We start from the raw sequence: 24,083 nt of genomic DNA, 5'->3' as shown, positions 1-24,083 counted from the left end.
ATCACAGAACGGGTTCATGGAACAATGTGGGGTTGATAAAATTTGACGATTGGCTACATACATAACCGGAATTGTCTTATCATCCTTGTGTTTCCACGTGGTTCGGTGGCTGGATTGCCTTGACATATACGTTACAGTACCTTACATCTTCTCCCTCATTTTTCAAGATAAGGTACTACTGATAGCAATTCAAACATCAGTCCATATGCCGCGGGGGGGAAAGGGGGGAAGGAGGAAGTTCCAAAGAGACTATTTTTGGTGGTAATTCAACTCCAACAATAGGATTCAATTTTGTCGAATTTATGGCCTTAGGACTCAGGCTGTCAGAACCTTATTAATAAGACAAGGAGTGCCAAGATGGCCGCTGAGCTCAGACCGGTCAGAATCTATGCTGTATTTCACCACAGGATTAGAAATCCAAGACTCAAAGTCAGCGATGTCCGCCTTGATCGCCGATATGGAGTAGGATATTGCGAGTGCTCAGATTCCTGAAGTCGTAGCGAAACTAATCAAGCCCTGAGAATTGACTTACGTACCTGTATCAGCGGAAAATCAGTTGGCCTACGCCTCCAGGAACTCGATCCACTGTGTGCAACTGTAACACCAGGTAAGCCCAGCTAAGCCATTAACACAAGCCTGAGCCATTGCCAATGGGCTGGTACCAAATCAGAATACCCGTCTTAACGAAGACCAGGCTTGAAGGTGGCTTTTCAAAGTACAGTGACCTACCTACGCCATGGCAATAGGAGTCTCGCTCTACTATTCTTAGTGATCTGTTTAACGTCAGACTGGTTTTCAAGAATGATATTGTCGCTTCACCCCCATAGTGTGGTAGACTTGGCCTAGATTTATCCGATTCCCCTGTATCAATTAGTTCGGAATGTAATCTGCACTTGGACATCCAACGCAGCAATTCGGACACAGTCGGGTCGACTGACTTAGGAGATTTCGTAGCAATAGTGAGTCCCTTGTTCCTTTGTGATGGATTACTATATCCAGTTTTCCACATATTATTACTGGAGTGGAAAGACTGGTCTGATGTCAAGTTGCAAAGATGTCAAGTTGCAAAGTATCTACCTTACAGTTTCGGGTAACCCGCTTAGTTACACAAGCCTACCTGTACTTTCAGTGGTATTATGATAACATACTCCGTTCAAGAGGTATTGACAAGAGTTTTCTCCATAGTGACAGGTTCTTTGAGGCATATTCTGACCTGACCATACCTTACAAAAAAGGAACATTCAAAATCACTAAAAATGAATTTGCGCACGTAAAAATCACAGCTCTATAATTTTGCAGTCTCTAAAGAATCATACCTTCCATGTAGATAGACGCTCAAAGAATCGTCTGACTCCAGTCCACCAATGACCCCAAACGGTTCATTCGCCCCCCAAACTCGCTCGGACCCGCCCTTTACTCTCTCCGTCATAATTAAATGACTAGCAGTGGACTAACTAGCAGTCTACGGAGTAGTGTGTCTAGTAGTCCGGAGATTAATTATGGTTTGGTCTTATTAACTCCCGTTTGCATGGAGAGACTAAGGTCAAGTCAGTGCTTCGTCAACGTCCTCGTGCTGCTCGCCTCTGTTCCCAGATAACCACCTGCCCGCTCGCTCTCTCTACTTCTCTCATCTTTTTATCCGCTCTCTGATCTCTGTACTCATATCCGTTCTAACGAGTTCTTGCTGTCAATCTGTCGCGTCAATTCGTTTTTCTCACTCTTCACAACCTTTGTGGAAGCCTCTTTCAACCGCTGTATTCCTCTCAACATATGGGGTAGTCCCGCCTGTCTCTCTTGCGCTACCGTTCAACAACGCTCCACCGCGATATCTCTCTTCCTCTGATCAAAATTCTACGCCTTTTTCTCTTCTCAGATTCCGTTGGTTGTACTGTTGATTGAGATACTCTTGAATTCCCCATATCTCCGCCTTCCTTGATCGCCAACTGTTTCTTGTTCGGTCACTACCCGTATATTCTACCGCATCGTCATCCCTCGCGCGTTCCCTGCGACGAACTCCGCACACGCCCAGCGTCGCTGGCATCGGCTTCCTTTCCCGCGGAGGTCACCAGATGAAGCCGGATTCTACGAATAGAGATACTTTGTGACAAGCATGGGGTCGTTCCTGAGGAGTTTTCGCCATAATGGGGTATGTCCTTTAACCCGTCCCTGTGCCTACCGGTCAGGCTTTCTAGGCCGGAGGGCTTTCCCTTTGCCTGGCGCCATGTTTTGTCTTCTACTTGTGAGCTTTATGGAAGCTAGATAAAGACGCTCTCTATCCCCATCTTCATTATTTTTTCATTTCCTCGCCGCTTTGGTCAATTGCTGATTTGTCACCTTGTTTACCTAGGGATCTACTGCGCCTTCGGTCGGAGCGGTCCCCGCCAAAAAAGAACCACAGCCTCCCCCGATGACGCCTCTAGAAAAGAGGCTACTGGACATGGGCCCGATTAGGGAGGATGGAAGCGACAAGTTTTATGGCATGGAGAATGTAAGATGGTTATCGTACTACCGGATTGCTGTTCTATAATGCGCCCAGTTCAACTTGCTGACATTCCGTCCTGCTTTAGTATGGAAATACATGGTAAGTCATCTCGCCCATAACATCGAGTCACCCTAGAAGGACAAGAAGGACTATGGAGAGAAACATTGCTGAAACTTATATCTCGCCAGCTACTGTAATTCGATATTGCAATGTCTCTATTACTCGGTTCCTTTTCGCGAAGCGGTGATCAATTATCCTACGAGGACGCCGATAGAGAGTTTGGAAGCCGCACTGGCGAAGAGTCTCCGTTATCCGAACCCGAACGCGCAGCTGGAAGCGGAAGCTCAAGCTGAGAAGCAGAAAGCTGCCAATGCTCAGCGACCTGGCATGCCGCCAAATCCGCAGCAGAAGCCCGAGGACAAGGACTCGCCAGAATATAAGAAGAAGATGGCACTGCAGACCCTCCCTCTCCTGGAAACACAGAACAACGCCTCAAGCTACGGCATGTCTGAGTCACTCTTTACATCTTTGAAGGACATTTTCGAGTCCGTCGTTGGGAGTCAGTCCCGCATCGGCATTATACGTCCGCAACAGTTCTTGGAGGTCCTCAGGCGAGACCACGAAATGTTCAGGACGGCCATGCATCAAGATGCACATGAATTTCTGAATCTATTACTCAACGAAGTTGTCGCTAACGTCGAAGCCGAGGCTTCCAAACAGCCTCCTATAGAAAAAAGCCTTCCTGCGCCAGAGACTGCTGACTCCGTAGATCAATCGTCGAGTACCGGCTCGAAGACTCCCAATACTACTCGCTGGGTTCACGAACTATTTGAAGGTCTCTTGACCTCAGAAACGCAGTGCCTTACATGCGAAAAGGTATCTCAGCGTGACGAAGTGTTTTTGGACCTTTCCGTGGATCTGGAGCAACATTCATCAGTCACATCTTGCTTAAGGAAATTTTCCGCCGAGGAGATGCTCTGTGAACGAAATAAATTCCACTGTGACAACTGTGGTGGTCTTCAAGAGGCTGAAAAGAGGATGAAAATCAAGCGCTTGCCGCGCATCCTAGCATTACACCTCAAACGGTTCAAATACACAGAGGACCTTCAGAGACTGCAGAAATTGTTCCATCGAGTGGTTTATCCATATCATCTCCGTCTGTTCAATACCACCGATGACGCCGAAGACCCCGATCGCCTCTACGAGCTGTATGCGGTCGTGGTGCATATTGGTGGTGGGCCATATCACGGACACTATGTTGCGATCATCAAAACTGAAGATCGAGGATGGCTGCTTTTCGATGACGAGATGGTCGAGCCGGTGGACAAGAACTATGTCAAAAACTTTTTTGGCGATAAGCCGGGTCTAGCATGTGCTTATGTTCTCTTCTACCAGGAAACTACCCTTGAGGCTGTCTTGAAGGAACAGGAACAGGAGAATATGGACTCGAATCTGGCGGCTACCGACGCAAATGACACTATCTTGAAGCAGAACGGGTTCCCTCAGTCGCCTTTGGCCCACGTGCACAGCGCTTCTCAGATCCCTTCCCACGAAGATAACCTCCGGCCGAATGGCCTTAGGCGAGCCCCTACCGCGCCTCAGCTTTCTACTCACCACGAGCATGGAGACCCCGAGAGCGCTCCTTTCAGTCCGCTTTCTCCGCTCTCTCCGCTTTCTCCGCTCTCTCCGCTTTCTCAGACCCCTCCTGTCCCTCCCGTTCCGGAGAGAGTCACCACAGTTGCAACCCCACCAAAGAATGATGCGCTGGCCAAGAAGGAACGGGCCCGGGAAGAAAAGGAACGAAAAGCGGCTGAGAAGGAAAGAGAAAAGGCTGAAAAGCTGCGCCGCAAGGAACAGGAAGCAAGAATGAAGGAGAACCAACGCCGTGAGGAAGCTGAGCTAAAAGCCGCGCTAGAAATGAGCAAAGCGTCCAAGGCCGAGGAAGACCGTCGCCTTAGCCATGAAAACGGCAAGGAGAAACAAGGTGGTAGTCTGAGCCGATTGAAACGGGGCAGCAAAAGCTTGAGTCACAGGCTCGGCAAGGACAAAGAGACGCGGAGTGTGTCGTCGGATCTACCGCCTGTACCTATCCCGGAGCATTCAACCCTTTCGCAGACTGGCCCAACATCAGAGCAACAACAGCAACAACAACAACAACAATCACCTCCAAATCACGACCAGCCACCAAATTCACCCCAGCTCGGCAAGCCTACGATAAGAGAGGACGAGCAAGTGAACCACAAAGACTCCAAACATGAACGTACCGGACATGGAAAATGGAGAAGTTTCAGTCTCAGAAAGAAGTCGTTCAGCATTCTGTCATAGCGACCATTATCTTGAAGGTCGACATGATGCATTTCAACGAACTTGCATACCTAGTTTTGCACATAATACCCGGATCTTTACCGTACATATGTATTCGCTTGGTGTATCATCATATCTTCCCCTTCGGTCCCGGTATCTACGATCTGCGGCGAGATGACACCTACGGCACGGTTTGCTGTCAAAGTAGCTGCGATTTAATGGACCGATCTTGTCTTATTTTCTCTTTCCTTCGATGTTCGTCACATTTCACGCATCTATGTGTCTATCTTCTTTTCCGTACGGTCGATGTTGTGATACCCATGCCCGGGTCTCACAGTGGCGTACATGAGGTGTTCAGCGGATGATTTTTTTTCTGTTTTTCTTGACTTCAAGTGAAACGGGAACGGTGTACAGGTAACATTCAACTTCATGGTCATGAGAATATTCGTATGGCTTTCGAAAAGTCAAAAGTGTTCTCTTGGGACATGTGGCAGTGGATCTACAAGGTGGATATTGTCCTCTGAGTCCGGCAGGTACTCTGTTGCAGCACCTTCCTGGTCTTTTCATTGCCATAGAACAGTCGGGATTTATCTGTTTCTTTGGTTTAAGAGGTCCATGTGTCAATCGGGGTGCGCATATGCACATACGACTGAGAACACCAACGATGTTCGTGAAATATAAAATTGTCGCATGAATCTGGGACATGATAATCAAAGGACAACTTGCTGGGAATCAATCATATCATCTGTCAATCATGCAATTTGCAACACGAGCTCTCGTAGTCGGACAATCACTGATGGCGTATCCTATTCCTCATGGCTCACTCGTCCTATACGGTAAGCTGCAGCTTGTTGTGCCCATTCCATTGTGTAGAGACAGGCCGATCGTGCGATTGAAGGGCCCCCGAGAAATTACGATGACCCAAATCCTTCCATAAGGCGAAAACAAGGTTATGCAAGGGCACCGCTCACCCAAGAATGAGCTCGTAGATGATTATCGTCGTATTAATCACGATTAGAGGTACTGCAACCAGGTCGACAACGGTTAGCTCAGCCCCATGTAGCCCAACTTCCGATCCAACGAAGCAACAGAACAGGCAAAAATGGACGGCAAAATTGAGAGTAGCTTACTTCGCATCACGGTCCGGACACTAGCGATCAGATTCACGGATTTGGCCTTGATACTTGTGCTGTCGTATGTCGCGCCGAAGGCAGGGTCTGTCTGTGTGCGGCCCCATCCAACTAGAGCAGTCCGTCAGTCTCAGCATCGGTATTGCGTTGGTGGAGCTTGAGCAGCGCGGTAGAAGGAGACATAGAGCAAAGGGGATAGGATAGCGTACTTCGTGCCAGGAATCGATCTTCAGAGAGGACAGCCACGGCGTTGATTAATAGACAACATACTGCGATGGGGTTAGTTGACTGGGGCCATATGGGACGGGAGACGGTGCGCACCGTAAACGAGTTTTCCGAGACCAAAGAGAAACATCTTTGCGACTGCTCGCTGTGCTTGCACGTAATGAAAGGGATCGTGGAGAGTTGGAGTCGGACTGTGGTGATACAGGACGAGGCGGAGATGACTTAGTTGGCTGTGGGGAAAATGGGAGCTCTGCTGAGCCTAGAATAAATGACTTATTTCACTTGGCCTGCGGACCGGGCTTTATGATTAACCTTCTTGCCACAGCACAATGGGAAGTAATGTTGGTAGGAATGACTCCAATTGCTATGTTGAAAATACAACTCGGTAATTGCTGATGTCTTGTTTAGTGTTCCTGTTGTTGATCGTGTTGCTTCCGGTCCTCGTTTGTCTCCACCTGCTCGTTGCTCCCTACACCAAGGTCGAGGAGTCGTTCCATATACAGGCTATACACGATATCCTGAAATATGGTATTCCTACGGGTGATGTCTCTGGCATCCTAGCCCGTTATGATCATTCGACGTTTCCAGGAGCGGTGCCTCGGACCTTTGTTGGGGCTGTTGTTTTGTCTGGGCTGTCGCAGCCGTTCATCTGGTTGAACGAGAGTATTGATAAGCAAGCTCTCGGTATGCTCTTCCTAGCTTGCGCTTTGATTCGCGAATCTATTAGCTGATGTTATTCTTCATGTAGCTCGAGGTATCCTAGGCCTGTTCAATTCCGTGTCGCTGATCTCGTTCGCGCTTGGTGTACGGCGAGCGTTCGGAAAGACTACGGCCATTTGGTATCTACTGTTCCAAGCGAGCCAATTCCATATCATCTACTATGCCTCGAGGACTCTCTCCAACATGTTTGCCTTTGGCATTACTACATTGGCAATGCGAGCTCTGCTCCCGGAACCTGTAGCTCCCGCTGTCTATAGGAAGAGATGCCGAGTGGGATTGTTCTTGTTGACGATAGCCGGTATCATTTTCCGGTCTGAGTTGGCCCTATTGCTGGCTGCGCATACGCTGTGTCTGTTTTCTACGGGTCGAATCCGAATCGTACAGGAGATCATCCCAGCCGGAGCTCTAGGACTTGTGGTTGGACTGGCCATCACCGTGTCAGTGGATTCGTTCTTCTGGCAGCAGTTCCCGTTGTGGCCAGAGCTCGCTGCATTCAAGTTCAATGTTCTCGCAGGGCAAGCCTCCGCATGGGGAACGCACCCGTGGCACTTTTATTTCAGCAGCGCCATCCCGCGCCTGTTGCTGAACCCCTTGACCTATCTCCTCGCACTCCCATTCGCCCTCACGCATCCATCCACCCGATCTTCCACAGCATACATCATTATCCCATCGCTTGTCTTTGTCGTCATCTACAGCGCTCAGCCGCACAAGGAATGGCGTTTTATCGCATACATAATCCCACCCTTAACAGCCGCCGCTGCCCAAGGCGCTGCCTACATCTGGACGCACCGCGCAAAATCTATCATCTACCGTCTTCTCTCCCTCGCGCTAATTGCCTCAACAGCTGCTTCATTCTTCCTTTCGAATTTCGTCCTCCTGCCGGTCTCATCGGCAAACTATCCCGGCGCTCGCGCGCTCACCACCCTCCACACCCACGCCAACAACACCAAACCCGTCATCAACGTCTACCTCGGCAACCTCGCCTGCCAGACAGGCGTCACCAGGTTTCTGGAGATGCCTCCCCCCCAGATGCCCGCAAAAACGGCCCAAAACAGCGAGCTCGCCACCGTCGAGAGCGCGGGCTCAGCTCCGGGTTCAGGTTCAGTCTGGCGATACGACAAGACGGAAGATGAGACCACCAAGGCCTTTCCTCCCTTCTGGAAACGGTTCGACTACGTGCTCATTGAGCCGAGCGAGGAGAAGAAAGTTCGGAGGGCATCGGGCCGGCCGCATAGCTGGGAGGAGGTCGAGGTGATCCATGGATTCGCGGGGCTGAGGGTCCTGCGTCCGGACGATGAGGCTACTGGGCAGTTGGAGGAGCGGGTGTTTAGCATCGTGCTTGGTCCCGAGGGTGCTCGGTACTGGACGATGGTTAGGGATTATGCTCGGAAACATGTCACGCGCGGATGGTGGGCGGAGTTGAAGATGGAGCCTAAGATCAAGATCCTGCGGCGTATTAGGTGATAATTTTATGTTTGTTGTTCTCTAATAGATCTTGTTGGATAAGTCATGAACCGAAGAACCAGAAAAGTTACACCAGAATCAAATTATTTGGATATCACTGTATGTCTATGTCACCACAAGGATAAATCGCCGTCTTACGACCATTACTACAAGCGTTCGAGGCAGGTCCGGGTATAGAGCGAAAAATCAATCCTCACGGCTTCCCAGCCGGGCCAGTCTCTTTTCCAAGTCGCGGACCCATGGCTCGACTAACTCGATGTTACTCTTCATTGCTGCCTCGCTCTGTCCCATCTTCTCCTCGACCACCTTCAGCCCTTCACGCCATTGCTCAATCTCTCGCGTCATCCCCGCATGTCTCTTCTCGAGCTCATTGAGTGAATCCGCTGCCTGCGCGGCCCCCGCGTGGATGGCACGGAGGGAACGTAACCGCTCGAGCACGCTGGGTAGGATAGGATGAAGGGACTGGATAGTAGGGAGGGTAGCGTAGAGGGCTTGGATCTTCGTGGCTTGCTCGTCGCGCTGAGCAGCCGCTTGGTCGATTTCTGTGGCCGACCCGGATGACACCGACATGTCGGAGGCCTGCTCGATCGTGGAGGTCGCGATACGGGCGTTCTGGGCGGCTTTGGCGGCGTCAACCGCACGTTTCCGCGCTGAAGCGAGTGCCTCGGCATCCGCGGTCAGTCTTCGTACCCGGCTTGATAGGGCCTCGAGGTGGGTGGTTGTGAATGTTGTCGATGGTGGAGCTGATCCAGTAGTCGGTACGGCTGATGCCGGAGTGGGGCCGGCAAGCATATTCGTAAGTGTGGATAGTCGGGACGTGAGGTGGTCGAGGGCTGGAAGGACGGGCTGAAGGGCCGGCTCGGAGATGCCGTCAGAAACAAAAGGATTGGAAGAGCTGGAGATGCCCATGGCGGCTTCAATTAATGCTAGCCGGCCGTCAAAGGCTGCAGCATGTGCCAGAACGCCAGCGGAGGACAGAGTCACTGCATCTTCTGTCGCAATCGGCTGGTCAGCTCCCTTGGATTCGCCTGGAATGCCTTGGGAAGATGTGGACACAAGCTTCCGGGACAGTACTGCGGCAGCGGAGTGCGATCCTGACGCATTTTGAGAAGACCCATGAAGGTTATCCAGCGCCCGGCTCAGTTCCAGCACACCGTCGTCTACCGCTTGGGCAGGCTCCTCGGTGGATTCCGACTTTGCTTTTCGTGAGGCCATCTCATCCTTCAATTCCTCGACTTCCCTGCGCAGGCGGGCCAGTTTCCGTTCGAAGCTTTCCTCCTCCGTGTCGCTGGCATCGCCCACGTCTTCTACCCCATCAGGACCTCTTCGTCGTCGTCGGCTTTTGCTTCTGTATGATTTTCGTTTCAGGGCAATGCTATCGGAGAAATTGACATCGCGAGCGTCTACAGTAGCCCCCAGGAAATGAGCACGCGCGTCGTCGACATCGACTCCGTGTCGGTCAATATCGGAATTTGAGCCAGCGTCATCATCCGCGTCGGAGGCCGTGCGAATCGTTGCAGTCTTCAAGTTGTTGTATGTTAGATGGTTGGTACATGCAGTGTATGACTTTGTTTTCAACTGGTAAACTAACGGGAAGGGTGGATGCCTCATCGGTCAGATCTGGGGTTTCATAGATATCGGGGGCTGGATCCTAAACGAAACGCATTGTTAATGAGGCCAAGGACGTTGACGCAAGTGTAGTGAGACGGGGCAACTCACTAGGTCAGGAAGACCGGCATATTTCTTGTTGAATGACATGCCGCAAGCTTGCAATGACAACCTGTGTATTGTACTAATCTGAATAGATTATGATGTTATTGTTGTTTAACCCTGAGATTACTTTGTTTGCGTGAACAGAGTATATTTACTCCGGCTGTCGATACTCCCGCCTTGGCACGTGAAAGGGGTATCCACCTCTCTGCGGCCTGAACTTTCAGGTACTCTCAGGTACGATCCATAACGACACCAACACCCCACCCCACCTTTTACGGAGTACGGAGTATTGATGCCACACTTTCATATGATAGTGGGTTCTGCGTCTCACCAAAATTAGAGAGGTAGACCGAATAGGATATTCGCATCAGGCATGGGATCCGACATGGACTATTATTATTGACGATCGAATCCAGAGGCGAAACTTGCTGCACTCTACACATGGCATTCAATGTCAACAAAGAGTAATCCAAGCCAACGCCGCCCTTGTCACTAGATCAATGAGGCGATAGTTTCATACTAACAGTCTGTGCAGTCTGCGCCAGTAATAATCATGAGCAAGGAAGAATCGTCGCAGTAGTACGGAGTAGTAAGGATCTCAGACTTGCACGTGTCAGCCTCGGTGATGAGCGGGGGGAGGAGCGAGGCGGGAAGGGTTCCTGAACGGGGAGTTGTGGAGAGGTTGCCCAGACAGACACATGAAAGTCATGGTGACCACTGTCCCCCCGGACAGCCTTATTTTAATACGCATTCCTCTCCCTCTTCCAAGTGTCAAAAAGATAATCAATCATTCTTCCCTTCCCTCGATAACTGCAAGCGCTTCGAATCCATCCCTATCCTATCATCTACCATCTACTACCCCTCAAAGTCCATCATGGCCGCCCCCGCAGACGTCACTATCAAGAACCTCAGTGGAGAGTGGACAATGGTATGGGTTGTACTCAAGTTCTAATTCGCAGCTTAGCTGACCGTAGTCGCTCAATCTAGGAGAAAAACATCTCTGACCCCTCCGACCCCATTCTCACGCTTGTATGTCCTGAAGCCATATCCCCTGGTCTCTCGAGCTTCATTGCATAACCTATCTCGGATCATTTCATTGCCATTCCATGTTTACTGATAACCTCGTTCAGCAAGGTATTAGCTGGGTCACTCGCAAAGCTATCTCATACGCCACTGTCACCCTAATTATCAAGGAGTACGCCGACTCGGAAGATGCGAAGGTCATGCACATCGATATCGATCAGGTCTTGACAGGAGGCATCAAGGGCACTAGCGAGAAGCGCCACACCGATTGGGCGGAGCGCGACCACAAGGACCACATTTTTGGCAACCTCAAGGGACGGTCGCGGCTGATCCGTGGCTCCAAGGGCGATGATGGCAAAGTTCGGCCTGCCGTCGAGATCAACACCAAGATCGATGACCCCAAGGTGAAGCAGTTCCTGCGGGGCGAAATTCTTATAGATGGTAGCCCGTGCGAGGGTTTCCTCGTGGACAGTGAGGGTGAGGAGTATGGTGAGGGCGAAGGGCTCTTCCTGCAGAGCTTCGTCGTTAACCAGGACGATGGAGCTGGCTGGACCGCAGAACAGGTTCGTATATTCGACAGTTTGCCGGGGGGGTCGGCGACAGATGCTAACCTTTGTATAGATCTGGGGCTTTGAGACAATCAACGGACAGCGTTACCACACTCGCCGCGTGGTCGTCGCCAAGAATGGCGAGTACAAGATGGCTCGTCTTGCTTATAGCTACGTCAAGAGGCTAGACGCGTAAAGCTTGTTCTCTTCAGTAAGTCATGTATGATAGCATCATCGGATAGGCATAGACCATACACCCTATCTCAGGGTCAGAGGGACTTGTGTGTTGGTCACCCTTTGACCCATGGAATGTCACGTTAGGTGCAACAGCCTTTGATCACCCCCAATCCTATTGACCTATTGTTAGTTATAGAATTGACTCATTGTCCATGGTCCTCTGCTTTGCATTCATGTAGTTTTTGGCTGCTGGGGTTCCGTCAAATCGATTTCATAACGTGCGCAAGTCTCGGCACCTGGCGTGCACATCAAAGGCAGGTGATGAAAGAAAGGACAGGCGCAGCTATCTACTACGCATGGATAGGTAGTGTTTAAAATGATCTTGGCCTCTTGCAACCGACACATTTCCTCTTACGGTGTGCAGCGACTCGGTGGATAGGGAGATAGGGTTATCTTACCTTCCTTACCTACAATAGAAAGGTATACAGAGTACCAAAATACTACGCAGCGACAATCGTGCAGCTGACTTCGTTGACGCATGATCTCATAGCCAAATCTCAGTACAATTTCCCATTTGTCCAGCAACAAGTGACACATAAGACTCGGAAGCTAATCGAGAACAACGGCCTATGCTTGCGAGACTATGCAGAAGAAGATTGTCATTTTATTCCCGAAAGACGAGGAAAAAGGCAGAAGCGTGCATGTCATCAAATGGTATATCGAATATCATTTTCTGCAAGTTGGGTCATTCCCTGCTATATATTTTCTTTGATCTTTTTTTTTTTTTTTTTTGTTTCTTCAAATCAATCTGACGTGCTTTCAAGAATGCGTGGGCATCACAACGTGGGCCTTGGTGCTAATGGCATCTTCACTACGCCACAGGCTGGTCACGGTCTTCTGCTGGGTGTAGAATTGCAGGCCGGGCTTGCCGTAAAAGGTGTTGGCACCGCCACCGGCAATACTCTTCTTGTTGCCGGTGAAGGAGAACATGGGTAGGGGGACGGGGATGGGGACATTGATGCCGACCTGGCCGGCCTCAATGTCCTTCTGGAAGCGCGAGGCGGTCGAGCCGGAGCAAGTGAAGACGGCGGCTCCGTTACCATACTCGTTCTTGTTGATGAGTTCAATGGCGTCGTCCAGCGTGGGGACGTTGAGGCAGATGAGGACAGGGCCGAAGATTTCCTCCTTGTAGCATTTCATGTCAGGCGTCACGTTGGTGATGATAGTTGGGCCGACCTACGCGGGCGATGGGTTAGTGAAGGCGAGGCGGAAAGGGTTAGGAGGGTAAGCTTACAAAGTTGCCGTTGGGATACTTCTCAGGCTTATAGCCCCTGCCATCCAGAAGGATGGTGGCACCCTCCTGTTCAGCACTGGCGATCAAGTCTTCGATGCGCTTCTTGCTCTCGGGGCTGATGACAGGGCCGAGATCGGCACCCTTTTCGAAACCGCCGTTGACGTTGAGAGCCTTGGCTCGCTCCGCCATCTCGGGAAGCCATTCTTTGGTTTCTCCAACCATGACAACTGTGCTCAGGGCCATGCACCGTTGTCCAGCGGCGCCGAAGGCAGCACCGACGATGGCGTTCAGGGTCTGGTTCTTGTTGCAGTCGGGCAGCACCGCAGCATGGTTCTTCGCACCCAGGTTGGCCTGGACACGCTTACCATTGGCAGAGCCCCGGGTGTAGATGTATTCACCTGCACGGTTGCTACCAACAAAGCTGATAGCTTTAATGGCTGGCTCGTCGAGGATGAAGTCAACGGTCTTGGCAGAGCCGTGGACGATGTTGATCACACCCGGAGGAAAGCCGGCCTCCCGGGCCAGCTCCGCTAGTATCATGGCAGCTCCGGGGTCCCGCTCCGAAGGCTTCAGGATGATGCAGTTACCGGTAATCGTAGCGATAGGAATGCACCAAAGAGGGATCATTGCGGGGAAGTCTACGGGTGGAGCGGTTAGTCACGGAGAAAGAACGGGAGGGATCCACCGGACAAGCGATGGAAGGCAAGGACTTACTGAAAGGGCAAATAGCCGCAACGACTCCCAGGGGCTCCCTGTAGCTTCTAGTCTCCATATCCTTGGCCACTTCGAGGACCTCACCGGTCAATTGGGTGGTGATGCCACAAGCGGTCTCTGCAACTTGCAAACCGCGAAGGACGTCACCCTTGGCATCAGCAAAGGTCTTGCCCTGCTCGAGGGTGATGGACGCTGCGAGACGGTCCCAGTTGGCACGGATGAGGTTGACAAACTTGAACATGATCTGCTGCCTGGCGATAATGCTGGTTGCCCGCCAGCCAGGGAACGCCTTTTCCGCGGAGGCAACGGCGGCACGTAGCTCCTCATCGGTGCTTTGAGGCACGCGGGTGACGAGATTATTGGTAGCGGGATCATGGAGGTCAATCCATGTGGTTGCCTTTGAAGACACAAACTCGTTGTCAATGAAATTGGTGGTATCAATGGGGTTGGCGATCGGCGTGTGGTCCGTCGGGTATTCGGTGGCGGTTGTAGCCGCGGAAGTGGTTGCGGGGGCGAGCTGTTGCGCCGTGGCGTGTAGTCTGCGGGTAGCAACAAAGGACGACGATGTTGTTGACATTGCTGCAGAAGTCCGCTGAGAAGACAGTACTGAAGAAGAGGAACCTGAGGAAGTCGACAGCGACCGCGCTGCGGATGAAGCTGCTATCCTGGCGGATGAGACGGTGGCTACGGCCGTGCGGGGAGAAGCAGCGCGGAGAGCGGGGAGAGAGCGAGCAAAGGACCGACTGGCGGCCATGACGATTAAACAAGGGTGAGAGTAAGGGAAGGTTGAAAATGGAAAGCGTGCAAAACTCGAACTTGGGGTCGATGACAATCAAAAGGTCATAAGAGAGCCGGAGGGGGGGGATAGAGCAGGATATAAGTCGAAAGTCAAAGGAAGGGGCCCAAGGGGGCAGCTGTTATGTTGGACGGATTCCGGGGTTATCTGCGATCCTGAGGCACGTCCAGCTGCGCCGAGGTCAACCGAAACCCGCTTCGGCGAGCAAAACCAATCATAACGACAGGAATGGCTTTCCTCCTTCACCTTCTCTACTAGTTCTGTACTGTGTAAAGGCTAGGTTTGATTCATCTCCATGGATATGACTTGGAACACATAAAGTGGCGCGAGTGCTACCTCCACTGCTAATCTCCAACAAGCTGATAAGGTCCCGTCATCTATTTCCTACTAACGATACCCTTCTGGCTGCCTATCTGTTTTCAGGACATCCATACCGGTCCAGCTTTCTGCACTTAAAACCGAGGGTCGGTTGGTATTCCTTTGTAGCACGGATAATGTGGCATCTTGACGGCCCACAATGGTTAAGATCTGAAATCTGATGAAATTCGCTATCTCAAATTGAATACTAGTTTACAGAATCCATCGCATCTACCACCCCCTTCGGAAGTTGGCAATGGTCTTCTTTTTTTTCATGTCTCGTCACAGGTGGCCTTCTTCCCTCGGGAAGTCTTGCCTTACCTACCATGAACAACCAAGGATATCAGAGTACAACGAGAATTTGAACGCTGCAATAACTATAAAGATGGGATCTTCGATGGCTCCTCTTCCATTTCCAAGTTTGTCTTGATGTCGTATTATTCGCCCGTATCCTCCCCCAAGCATTGGCGCATCTGCTTTACTGGGCAGACGACCGGGTGTTACGCTTGGTAGCTGCGCCCTTGGCAGTGTCGGCCGCAGAGCTGACGGCTTCACTGGCCTTCTCCTTGGCGGCAGAGGCGGCCTCCTTGCCCTTCTTAGCGGCGGCGGCAGGGGCAGGGCTGCTGGCTCCAACAGCGCCCACAATGACGAGGATCATGGTCAGAAGGAGAGCTCCCAGACCACCGGCGACCTCAGGAACTTGCTTGACAGCGTTGATGGGATCTTGCTTGGCCAAACCCACGAAGTAGTCAACCTTTTCACGAACGTATGTCACTGGGGCCTCCTTGAAGCTGACGCTGGGAGTGGCGGCCTTCTCCTCAAGCTTGGGCTTGGAGGCTTCCTCCAGAGCAACTTCCACGGGGTGCTTGAGATCAAAGGTCTCCTTGCGGAGCTTCTCAGCATCTTCAATGGAGTGACCAATGTAGATGTTGTCGAAAAGAATGTCGTTCTGCATGGTCCAGATCTCGAAACCAACCTGCTCGCTTGTCAGAACGGAGCACACAACTGCAAACGCAGAATCAAGAAACTTACAGCGCCCATAGGCTCGAAGTTAGAAGGAGTCTTGTCCTCGAAGTAGGCGGGGTTGGGGATCTTGCGAGGCTTCCAAATGCCCTTGTAGGCGGGGTTGTCAATCAAAGGAGCGGTCCACTTGCCCTTGTAGGCGGGGTTCTTCTTCATGGGAGGAGTCCAGGGGCCACATCCGGAGACTTCGTTGCACTTGGGGTTAGGAACAGTAGGAGGAATCCAGTCACCATCCTCCTCGTCATCCCAGTCCTCGGGCTTCTCGGCCTCGGGATCAGGAATACTGGTGGGCTCGTCCTCAAGCCAGTCCTCGGGCATAGTAGCCTCCTCATCCACGATCTCATAAGGAGCGTCTTCATCCCAGTCATCAGGCTTCTTGGCCTCCGGGTCGGGAATCTTGGCTTCGTCAACCCAATCGGCGGGCTTCTTGTCCTTGGGGTCGTCGATCTCCTTCTCCGGGTTGACAGGGGGGGCGAAGTCCTCAAGCAGGGTACCGTTCTTGACAGCCTCACCGTCAATCAGAATCTGGAAGGACTGATCGGGCTTGACAATCAAAGTGTACAACGTGGTGAGCTTGGTGGTACGAGCGGCAGGAGGCGCTGTCATGTGCTTCTCCTCGTATTCGCCGGTCTTGGGATTCTTGTGACGGAAAATGAAGTGAACCTGAAGTATTGTAAGTGAGAATTCGTAGAGGACCTTGACTCAATAAAAAGTCAGTTATTTCATACCTTGTTGGTAGCACCGCACTTGTCGGGACCGAACATGATCACGTAGGGAGTCGCGTTGGAAAACTCCTCGGCGTGAAGCTTCTTGTTCTCCTGCAAAAGCTTCATGTAGGCACCGCCGCAAACAAGGGAGTCTTTTTGAAGACAGGTGTCAGTACACTCCATGCCATAGCCAGGAGCTGATATGACCTACTCTGTGGCTTAACCTCATACTGAACAACCAAGGTCTTGCCCTTGTTGTCGATCTTCTTGGGGAACTTCGCAGAGATGGCATGGTGAGCCGCGACGTTCTTGACAACCAGACCCTTGTCGCCAACCATGCCGTTGAGCACGGTAGGCTCCTCGACAGCCCATTCACCGACGTAGGCCCAATCCTCCTCCGACTTGGAGTCCTCCTTCTTGGCGTGAGAGGGGGTCCATCTCGAGTCCCAATCGGCGGTAAATTGCTCGAGGAAGGGAGCTTCGATGGTAGTAGGCTAATAGAGAGTTGATCGTCAGCGACGAGGAGCGACGGTGGGGAGTACTGGATTGACAGGATGTTACTTACGGTGAAGGTAGGCTTCTCAACGAGCGAAGTAGCGTCAGCCTTCTTCTCAGTCTCCTCAGCATGAGCTTGGCCCATCAAAGTGGCCGAAGAGACGAGAGCGCCAGTGATAGCTGCGTTGAAACGCATGATGGACAATGTCGGGGTGGAGACTGCTAATACCCGAGATCTCTGAATGTAAACGATGGACAAGTAAGCAATCAGACAAACAAACAGCAATTGAACCTCCGTAGAGGCAAACAATCAAGGTGTTTAGTTGGGGGGGGGGGGGGGGAAGATGTACCACAGTTGATCCACGCAGAAGTAAGGAAGGGGTAGAAGGAAAGAAGAGGACAACTGGGCAAGATTATTTGTTATATACCTAGGTAGTAAGAAGGGATAGAGGTGAGGCCAGGTAAGAAGGTCCACTGACTGACTGATTACACCGAGCAATTAGACTACGGGCATTAAATATGCAACTGACAAAGCACCAGTGCTTCTATTGAATGCCGGGAAGTCCAAGGTGGCCTCTTCTTTGCTTGAGCTTGGATTGCTTCTTGGGGTAAGGTCCCGCCTGCCTATTACGGTTTAGCGGTGCTTCTCCAATGTTCTGTCGAAAGCCAAAACGGATCTAGCTTTCTTACATGGAAGGAGTTGGTGGATATCAACTATGAGATAGTGTCTAATGCAAATTTTTGGGAAGATAATGGACCTTGACTTACTTCTATATCATAAGTCTAAGCTTGTAACAGATATACTGCTCCTGTTATGTCCAGAACCGATCATGGATCATCCACGAGGAGTTTACCGCCTGGTCAATTAGACAACCTACTACGGATAAAGCAGCGGAGATTGCGCGATAGAGTCCCCCCGCCAAAAAGATTTCCCTTCCCCGCGCCAGCGCAACCACTTCACCACCTTTCTGATTCCAATTACCCTTGTCTGGGTATCTCGTGAGATATATTGACACTTCTCGAGTGTAATTATTGGCAATTTATGCCATTATCCTAGCAATCGACTGCGTAAACCTCCAATTGTCATCAGCGTCAAGCTTGCAGCATGGCTCAAGAAATTGAAAAAACCAACAATGACCATCTGGTCCAGTCCTCTGACCCAGAGCACCCCGCAAACCTGATTCCTGAGCTCTGCCGCAAATTCTACAATTGGGGTTGGGTCACTGGTACTGGTGGTGGAGTGAGTAGTCACGTTTCTGGCCGCGAAAGGATACTGACAAGAGCATCAATTGATGTATTAGACTTCGATCCGTCGCGGCGACCATATTTTCATTGCACCTTCAGGAGTCCAAAAGGAATTGATTCAACCGCACAATATCTTTGTCCTGGAGTTCCCTACTCCCAAATACCCTCCTTCCGACCGCAAGTACATCCGCAAGCCCCTTGAGCTGAAGCCGTCCGCATGCACTCCACTGTTCCTTACTGCTTTCGAGCGTGGTGCTGGCTGCTGCATTCACACGCACTCCCAGTGGGCCGTGTTGGTGACACTCCTGGTCGAGCGCGAGAAGGGTCCAGACGCTTGCTTCGAAATCAGCAACATTGAGCAGATCAAGGGTATCCCTCGAGGCAAGGGGAAGGGCATGCTGGGCTTCTTCGACACACTTAGGATTCCTATCATTGAGAACACTGCATTCGAGGAGGATCTCACCGAAAGCTTGGAGAAGGCCATGGACCAGTACCCGGACACCTACGCTGTCCTGGTGAGGAGACACGGAATGTGAGTCGTACACCTTCATGTTATACTGAGCCCTTCAAGCTGATGAATGTTTATAGTTATGTCTGGGGTGATGACGTTGCCAAAGCCAAGACACAGTGCGAGAGCTTGGATTATCTCTTCCAGCTGGCTGTTGAAATGCACAAGCTTGGCCTTCCATGGGTCAAATGAACCCCCAAGCCAGCGAATGACTATCGGGGACGAGGATATAGCTTAGGAATGAGAGTGTATCGGCAGAATAACGACGAAGCATGCGATATGATAACTAGTGATGCACTGTGTATATGACGAGACATGAATTCTGTCTATAGAAATTTGAGGACGTCTTGGCAAGTCAAAAGACTACGTAAATAGTACTGTTAAGCCGCGAAAATGTAAAATACATCTGAGATATTCAAGCCAGGATCCGATCAATTATTGTAATGCGAGCTCCATAAGTACCAATCATCTCTCGTCGACAAATAATGGCATCAAGGCTCAACAGTAGCTTCCAATGCAACCAAACGGGAGAAGCCTTGGCGGAGGACCTGGCTGGGACTTGGTCGCAGGACGACCGCGCGGATCATCCGTTCCACTACTACATACAATCCCCAGCTGTCAACTGCAATCGATAACCCCTCATCGGCTCTGGGCCTTGTCTTCATTTCGAATTTTTCCACACAGACTGTTACTCTTATCGTCTCTGAAATATTAGCACCCATTGCTTTTAGATCCATCCTGCTGTCATGGATCTGGACACTGGAGACTCCCCGTGGGGCGGTAAGCAGGCAGCACAGTGCCACCACTCAACTCCAAATTGCCCTCTCTGATTGTAAGCATAGATGTGCCCTCGCAGTCAAGTCATGGTACACAAAGAGCGGAAGCTGAAGAAGTCGGTATGTTCGCCCGCGGTATTGCGTACCGCGCACTCCTCTTGACGTCTTGAGACCTGAGCTCATCGCTTCTGTAGCACCAGACCGATCAACGCAACCAATCAGCCCAAGCGCTACCCGTTCACCTGTTCGGCGAAACCCACGAGGTGCTCGCAAAATCAGTGCACAGGCCACTAAGCTGGAGGCCGTGGATGACACCGTAGATCCGCTGGGTCCGCTCGGAGACAAGCCCACCGACAGTCTCGCTCCCGTCAACGAGCAAGCACCAATACCGCCCCAGAAGGAGCCTTTTGCAGGTCGCGGTGCTCGTCCGACATCATCTACATCGCGAACATCTAGTGCTGGTGGGTTGGGAGACTCGGTACATCTGGAAGAGGATGGTGCAGGATTTAGGGGACCGCCCCCTGTACAGCCTCCGGTAGATGCGGACGGGACGAAGAGGCAATCTCAACCCAGTATCAGCATTGAAGAGGCTGCGAAGCCGACATTCGAAATCACCGTGGGTGATCCGCACAAGGTGGGGGATTTGACAAGTAGCCACATCGTCTACCAGGTTCGAACGAAGGTAACCTCCCCACTCCACATTTCCATTCATGCATGGGACGCAAGGCTCTGATACGCAGCACAGACAACATCAAAGGCGTACCGACAACCAGAGTTTACCGTCAGTCGCAGATACCGCGATTTCTTATGGCTCTACAATTCCATGCACAACAACAATCCCGGGGTTGTTGTGCCTCCTCCGCCTGAAAAGCAAGCTGTTGGCCGTTTCGACACGAACTTTGTCGAGTCTAGAAGGGCTGCACTTGAGCGCATGCTCAACAAGATTGCGGCACATCCTATCCTCCAGCATGATGCTGATCTGAAGATATTCCTGGAAAGTGAATCATTTAATATGGATGTCAAGAACAAGGAGAATAGGGAACCGGATCTAGGCCAAAACAAGGGAATGTTCAGCTCCTTTGGAATTAGCGTAGGTGGAGGTGGAAAGTTCGTAGAACACGATGATGTGAGTTTCTTGTGGTTTGCATACAGTCAAGTCATTAAGCTAACTCGAGTCGAATAGTGGTTCCACGATAGGAAGATATATATGGACGCGCTAGAGAATCAGCTCAAAGCTTTGCTGAAGGCGATTGATGTCGTGGTCGCGCAGCGCAAGGGATTGGCAGAAGCGGCTGGCGATTTTTCGTCTTCACTTCATGCTTTGGCATCTGTCGAGTTGTCTCCCGCCCTTTCCAGTCCATTGGACGGACTTTCAGAATTGCAGTTGCGCATCAAGGAACTTTATGAGCGCCAAGCACAGCAGGATGTTCTGACACTAGGAATCACCATCGATGAATACCTACGCATTATTGGGAGCGTCAAGACAGCTTTCTCTCAGCGACAAAAAGCCTTCCATAGCTGGCACGCGGCCGAGTCAGAGCTGCAGAAACGGAAGCATACCCAGGAGAAGCTGCTTAGACAAGGAAAGACGCAGCAGGATCGCCTCAATCAAGCCAACGCCGATGTGGCCGACGCGGAAAGAAAAGTGCACCAGGCCAGGCTGCTATTCGACGACATGGGCCGTTTGATGCGTAATGAATTGCAGAGATTTGAGAAAGAAAAAGTGGAGGATTTCAAGTCTGGCGTCGAGACATTCCTGGAAAGTGCAGTGGAAGCGCAGAAGGAGGTGAGTTCTACCTAGCCAGTCAAGCTTCCAATCAGATTCACTGATGAGCCTCGCAGTTGATCGAGCTGTGGGAGACGTTCCTTTTGCAGTTGGATGCTGGTGAAGAGGGTATCCCCTTCTTTGTGCCTCCTCCTGTTGCAGCCAATGCTCCTGCGCAACAGGCTACAGACGAAGCCAGCGGTACAGCCCCAGTAGCTGCGGAGGAGACGGCGTAGCTCATCCTGCCTGGGCTAGCTCCTGACCAGTTTCTCGCCATGTCTAAACGAATTGCGATTCCTTGGCCTAGCTTGACCCAGATCTACGTATCGCTTCACTGGCGAGCCGTCATGGCCTTTACCGTACTCACTTGTTCTACTCCCGCTGAGCACGCAACCCAGATACCATTCGAAGCGTAGTGTGATCGATGCTTTCTCTGTACCCGATCCTTTCTAATGTTTCTGTCGGGTCTTCGTCTGTTTCCTGCTGTGTACACTATATCTGACTCCTTCGGACCTTGTAGAAATGACATGTTCAAGGTCCAATTCATATAGTATGCTGAAATCCCTTCAGATGGTATGATGTACATGTACATAGGCCATAAAACCGGCAATACGAGTAAAAAAAAAAAGTCCGGGGAGCCAGAAAGAACATAAAGAAATCTCTCCGTATAATATCAAGGTGGCCATCCTCCGTCCACGGATCAATAAATCCCAGATGAAGATTGCGTTGAAGCCATCCGCCCTTCCCTGCGTATCATACACTCATATCTCCACTAGCCTCCGCCCAAAAAAATCAACCTATTTCTTCTTCTTCGGAGGTTCCTGCTCCATCTCCTGTCCAAACGAACTTATCAGGTCAAGCAAATTGTCGTCTTCCTCCTCGGCCAGCGCGGCCTCAGCAGCTGCTGCTGCATGAGCATCAGCCGCCTCCTTGCCCTTAGCGGCGACCTCGGTATCTGTGTCCCCTTCAGCAGGCGTATTCGCATCCCAGCTCCGACCAAACTTGGCTCTAAATGCAGCGAGACGACCGGCTTCGTCCTCCTCGACGTTCATCAGCTTGCTGGACGAGGGGTTCCAGAGCAGCGAATTGCGCGTGTCTCGAGTCGAGCGGTAGACGGGTGTCGGCGACGTCGTGCGGTGTGTGAAAGTGCTGCCGTCAGAGAGGGTGATGAGCTGCGTGAAGGTGTAGGGGCGCTTGGGGCGCCGGAGGAGTGTGGCATGTCGACATTGGGAGCAGATATAGGTGGTGGATGTCTGGACTCGGGCGGTAGTGACCGCGCTGCGGCGGAGGGGGATGTGGATTGACATCGGTGGTTGACAGGGAGCCCAGAGATGTATCGTGAGAATAGTTAGATTCCTGGTTTTTAAGTTGAATAGGGTAGCACAAGCGCTGTTGCGATTATTATCAGTCGATGGGTTTTGGCCGAAGAATTTCACGGATTGTTCACGGATCTGGGGTTATGTAAGCAGTAAACCTCCGCTCTTTTTCTCGTCGACCACGGCGGCGGAGGCTTTTGGGTGGATATGACCTGCTGCCGAAGAGATGATGGCTATCAATTGAAGGTTATCGAAGGATTTGCTGAGCTTTCAGGATGAGTCTTAAGAGACTTTATGGTCTTTTCTCTGATCGTTCCTTCGTGCATTCGCCCTGAGTTCCACTCGTCGAGAGCTCCGTCCGCTCACCCATCGGCGGGATGAAGCTGTCATATTCACTATCCGTACTGTTGGCCAGAAATATCAAAGTCGGTATGGAATATTCACCCTAATTCCTTGCAGTTTATTGTCTAATTAAGTATAACCAGAGCAACAATCTATAATAGCTCTACCTAACCGACTGTCCAATTTCCCTGTCCGGATCGGAGCACCTCAGCAACCATGGCCTCGCAGACAATACGGGACTTCGGCTCCAGCTTCGCAAGCTGGCAGTGATTCCAAGAAGCAGGCATCAGCCTGCCCCGCGCTTTCGTTGACCGACCAAGTCCGCCTGCTCATGCGCCGTGTTCCCTACCCCGTCGCCATCATCACAGCCACAGATCCGCAGGGCCCCATCGAGAAAGCTTTCCGCGGCATGACCGTCTCCTCCTTCAACACGGTTACCCTCCATCCCTTGCCCGTCATCTCGTTCAACGTACGCCGCCCATCAGAGACCTTAACTGCCCTCCAGTCGTCAGGCCGGTTCCTCGTCCATCTCCTAGCCCCCACCCTAGCAACCGCAGCCCTGGCCCGGGATTTCTCCAGGGGAAACCACAATCTGGCACTCCTAAGCGGAAAGGGAGACTTTGAATTCGCGCAGCATGTTTCTGCTGACGCGTCCGTTACAAGACCGCTCCCCATCCTGCGACGGAGAGCCATCAGCCAGACAAACACCGAGGAGGAGAGCGTCGAGGACTTCCCGTTTGTGTTTGAGTGCCAACTCAATCCACAGTGTGTGGAAGTCTACGACCACACCATCGTTGTTGGGACCGTCGTGCAGGCGCTCTTGAGGCATCTCCCTCAATCAGAGGCGGAGACATCAGTATCGTCCGGTTCTACAAAGGATTTATGCCTGACATATGCCAATACCAAATTCTGGGGAATGGGTCATGAAATATAACTATTGAAACTTAGAGTATGGATCT

The 24,083-nt window shown here is 51.4% G+C and overlaps 10 protein-coding genes across 10 annotated transcripts; 6 read left to right on the top strand and 4 right to left on the bottom strand.

Annotated features, from left to right (window-relative positions):
• Positions 1–1,309: 1,309 nt before the first annotated feature.
• On the top strand, positions 1,310–4,807 carry creB (uncharacterized protein; the record flags this gene model as incomplete). The annotated part of the gene is made up of 4 exons (XM_077804666.1): positions 1,310–2,146; positions 2,348–2,488; positions 2,568–2,581; positions 2,671–4,807. The coding sequence occupies exons 1-4, from the start codon at positions 2,111–2,113 to the stop codon at positions 4,805–4,807; spliced, it is 2,328 nt and encodes a 775-aa protein (XP_077660807.1). The 5' UTR covers positions 1,310–2,110.
• Positions 4,808–6,470: 1,663 nt separating this feature from the next.
• AFUA_4G12900 (dolichyl-P-Man:Man(7)GlcNAc(2)-PP-dolichol alpha-1,6-mannosyltransferase) lies at positions 6,471–8,325 on the top strand (the record flags this gene model as incomplete). Its single annotated transcript, XM_746449.1, has 3 exons — positions 6,471–6,486; positions 6,550–6,825; positions 6,890–8,325. 3 exons carry the CDS (start codon positions 6,471–6,473, stop codon positions 8,323–8,325), a joined length of 1,728 nt encoding a protein of 575 aa, XP_751542.1.
• A 186-nt stretch (positions 8,326–8,511) lies between these two features.
• On the bottom strand, positions 8,512–10,380 carry AFUA_4G12890 (dynactin subunit 2; the record flags this gene model as incomplete). Its single annotated transcript, XM_746450.3, has 3 exons — positions 10,045–10,380; positions 9,917–9,976; positions 8,512–9,846 (listed from the first exon to the last, which is right to left on the bottom strand). Exons 1-3 carry the CDS (start codon positions 10,081–10,083, stop codon positions 8,512–8,514), a joined length of 1,434 nt encoding a protein of 477 aa, XP_751543.2. The 5' UTR covers positions 10,084–10,380.
• A 342-nt stretch (positions 10,381–10,722) lies between these two features.
• Positions 10,723–12,070, top strand: AFUA_4G12880 (uncharacterized protein). Its single transcript, XM_746451.3, has 4 exons — positions 10,723–10,966; positions 11,026–11,067; positions 11,169–11,624; positions 11,683–12,070. The coding sequence occupies exons 1-4, from the start codon at positions 10,913–10,915 to the stop codon at positions 11,803–11,805; spliced, it is 675 nt and encodes a 224-aa protein (XP_751544.2). The 5' UTR covers positions 10,723–10,912; the 3' UTR covers positions 11,806–12,070.
• A 535-nt stretch (positions 12,071–12,605) lies between these two features.
• Positions 12,606–14,548, bottom strand: AFUA_4G12870 (CoA-acylating methylmalonate-semialdehyde dehydrogenase; the record flags this gene model as incomplete). Its single annotated transcript, XM_746452.1, has 3 exons — positions 12,606–13,022; positions 13,081–13,718; positions 13,795–14,548. 3 exons carry the CDS (start codon positions 14,546–14,548, stop codon positions 12,606–12,608), a joined length of 1,809 nt encoding a protein of 602 aa, XP_751545.1.
• Positions 14,549–15,425: 877 nt separating this feature from the next.
• clxA (calnexin) lies at positions 15,426–17,368 on the bottom strand (the record flags this gene model as incomplete). Its single annotated transcript, XM_746454.1, has 5 exons — positions 15,426–15,923; positions 15,980–16,633; positions 16,699–16,829; positions 16,889–17,171; positions 17,243–17,368. The coding sequence occupies 5 exons, from the start codon at positions 17,366–17,368 to the stop codon at positions 15,426–15,428; spliced, it is 1,692 nt and encodes a 563-aa protein (XP_751547.1).
• A 508-nt stretch (positions 17,369–17,876) lies between these two features.
• On the top strand, positions 17,877–19,355 carry mde1 (methylthioribulose 1-phosphate dehydratase MDE1). Its single transcript, XM_746455.2, has 3 exons — positions 17,877–18,412; positions 18,474–18,949; positions 19,006–19,355. The coding sequence occupies exons 1-3, from the start codon at positions 18,278–18,280 to the stop codon at positions 19,115–19,117; spliced, it is 723 nt and encodes a 240-aa protein (XP_751548.1). The 5' UTR covers positions 17,877–18,277; the 3' UTR covers positions 19,118–19,355.
• A 412-nt stretch (positions 19,356–19,767) lies between these two features.
• On the top strand, positions 19,768–21,702 carry AFUA_4G12830 (sorting nexin 1; the record flags this gene model as incomplete). Its single annotated transcript, XM_746456.1, has 5 exons — positions 19,768–19,821; positions 19,988–20,383; positions 20,447–20,827; positions 20,885–21,487; positions 21,544–21,702. 5 exons carry the CDS (start codon positions 19,768–19,770, stop codon positions 21,700–21,702), a joined length of 1,593 nt encoding a protein of 530 aa, XP_751549.1.
• Positions 21,703–22,263: 561 nt separating this feature from the next.
• Positions 22,264–22,773, bottom strand: AFUA_4G12810 (mitochondrial 54S ribosomal protein bL31m; the record flags this gene model as incomplete). Its single annotated transcript, XM_746458.1, has 1 exon — positions 22,264–22,773. One exon carries the CDS (start codon positions 22,771–22,773, stop codon positions 22,264–22,266), a length of 510 nt encoding a protein of 169 aa, XP_751551.1.
• Positions 22,774–23,159: 386 nt separating this feature from the next.
• AFUA_4G12800 (flavin reductase family protein) lies at positions 23,160–24,058 on the top strand (the record flags this gene model as incomplete). The annotated part of the gene is made up of 2 exons (XM_746459.1): positions 23,160–23,211; positions 23,268–24,058. The coding sequence occupies 2 exons, from the start codon at positions 23,160–23,162 to the stop codon at positions 24,056–24,058; spliced, it is 843 nt and encodes a 280-aa protein (XP_751552.1).
• Positions 24,059–24,083: the final 25 nt, after the last annotated feature.

Source organism: Aspergillus fumigatus, chromosome 4 (genome assembly GCF_000002655.1).
Source record: "Aspergillus fumigatus Af293 chromosome 4, whole genome shotgun sequence".
NCBI classification, from domain to species: domain Eukaryota; kingdom Fungi; phylum Ascomycota; class Eurotiomycetes; order Eurotiales; family Aspergillaceae; genus Aspergillus; species Aspergillus fumigatus.
The sequence above is the reverse complement of the archived record's forward strand: the minus strand, read 5'-3'. Positions and strand labels throughout refer to the sequence as shown.

What these genes read in the sequence shown, in the direction of transcription:
- mde1 (XM_746455.2), top strand. Translation starts at nt 18,278, where the DNA reads ATGGCTCAAGAAATTGAAAAAACCAACAATGACCATCTGGTCCAGTCC. An exon ending in TCACTGGTACTGGTGGTGGA is followed by an intron (nt 18,413 to 18,473) that starts GTGAGTAGTCAC and finishes TTGATGTATTAG; the next exon opens with ACTTCGATCCGTCGCGGCGA. An exon ending in CTGGTGAGGAGACACGGAAT is followed by an intron (nt 18,950 to 19,005) that starts GTGAGTCGTACA and finishes GAATGTTTATAG; the next exon opens with TTATGTCTGGGGTGATGACG.
- AFUA_4G12880 (XM_746451.3), top strand. Translation starts at nt 10,913, where the DNA reads ATGGCCGCCCCCGCAGACGTCACTATCAAGAACCTCAGTGGAGAGTGG. An exon ending in TCAGTGGAGAGTGGACAATG is followed by an intron (nt 10,967 to 11,025) that starts GTATGGGTTGTA and finishes CGCTCAATCTAG; the next exon opens with GAGAAAAACATCTCTGACCC. An exon ending in CCGACCCCATTCTCACGCTT is followed by an intron (nt 11,068 to 11,168) that starts GTATGTCCTGAA and finishes AACCTCGTTCAG; the next exon opens with CAAGGTATTAGCTGGGTCAC.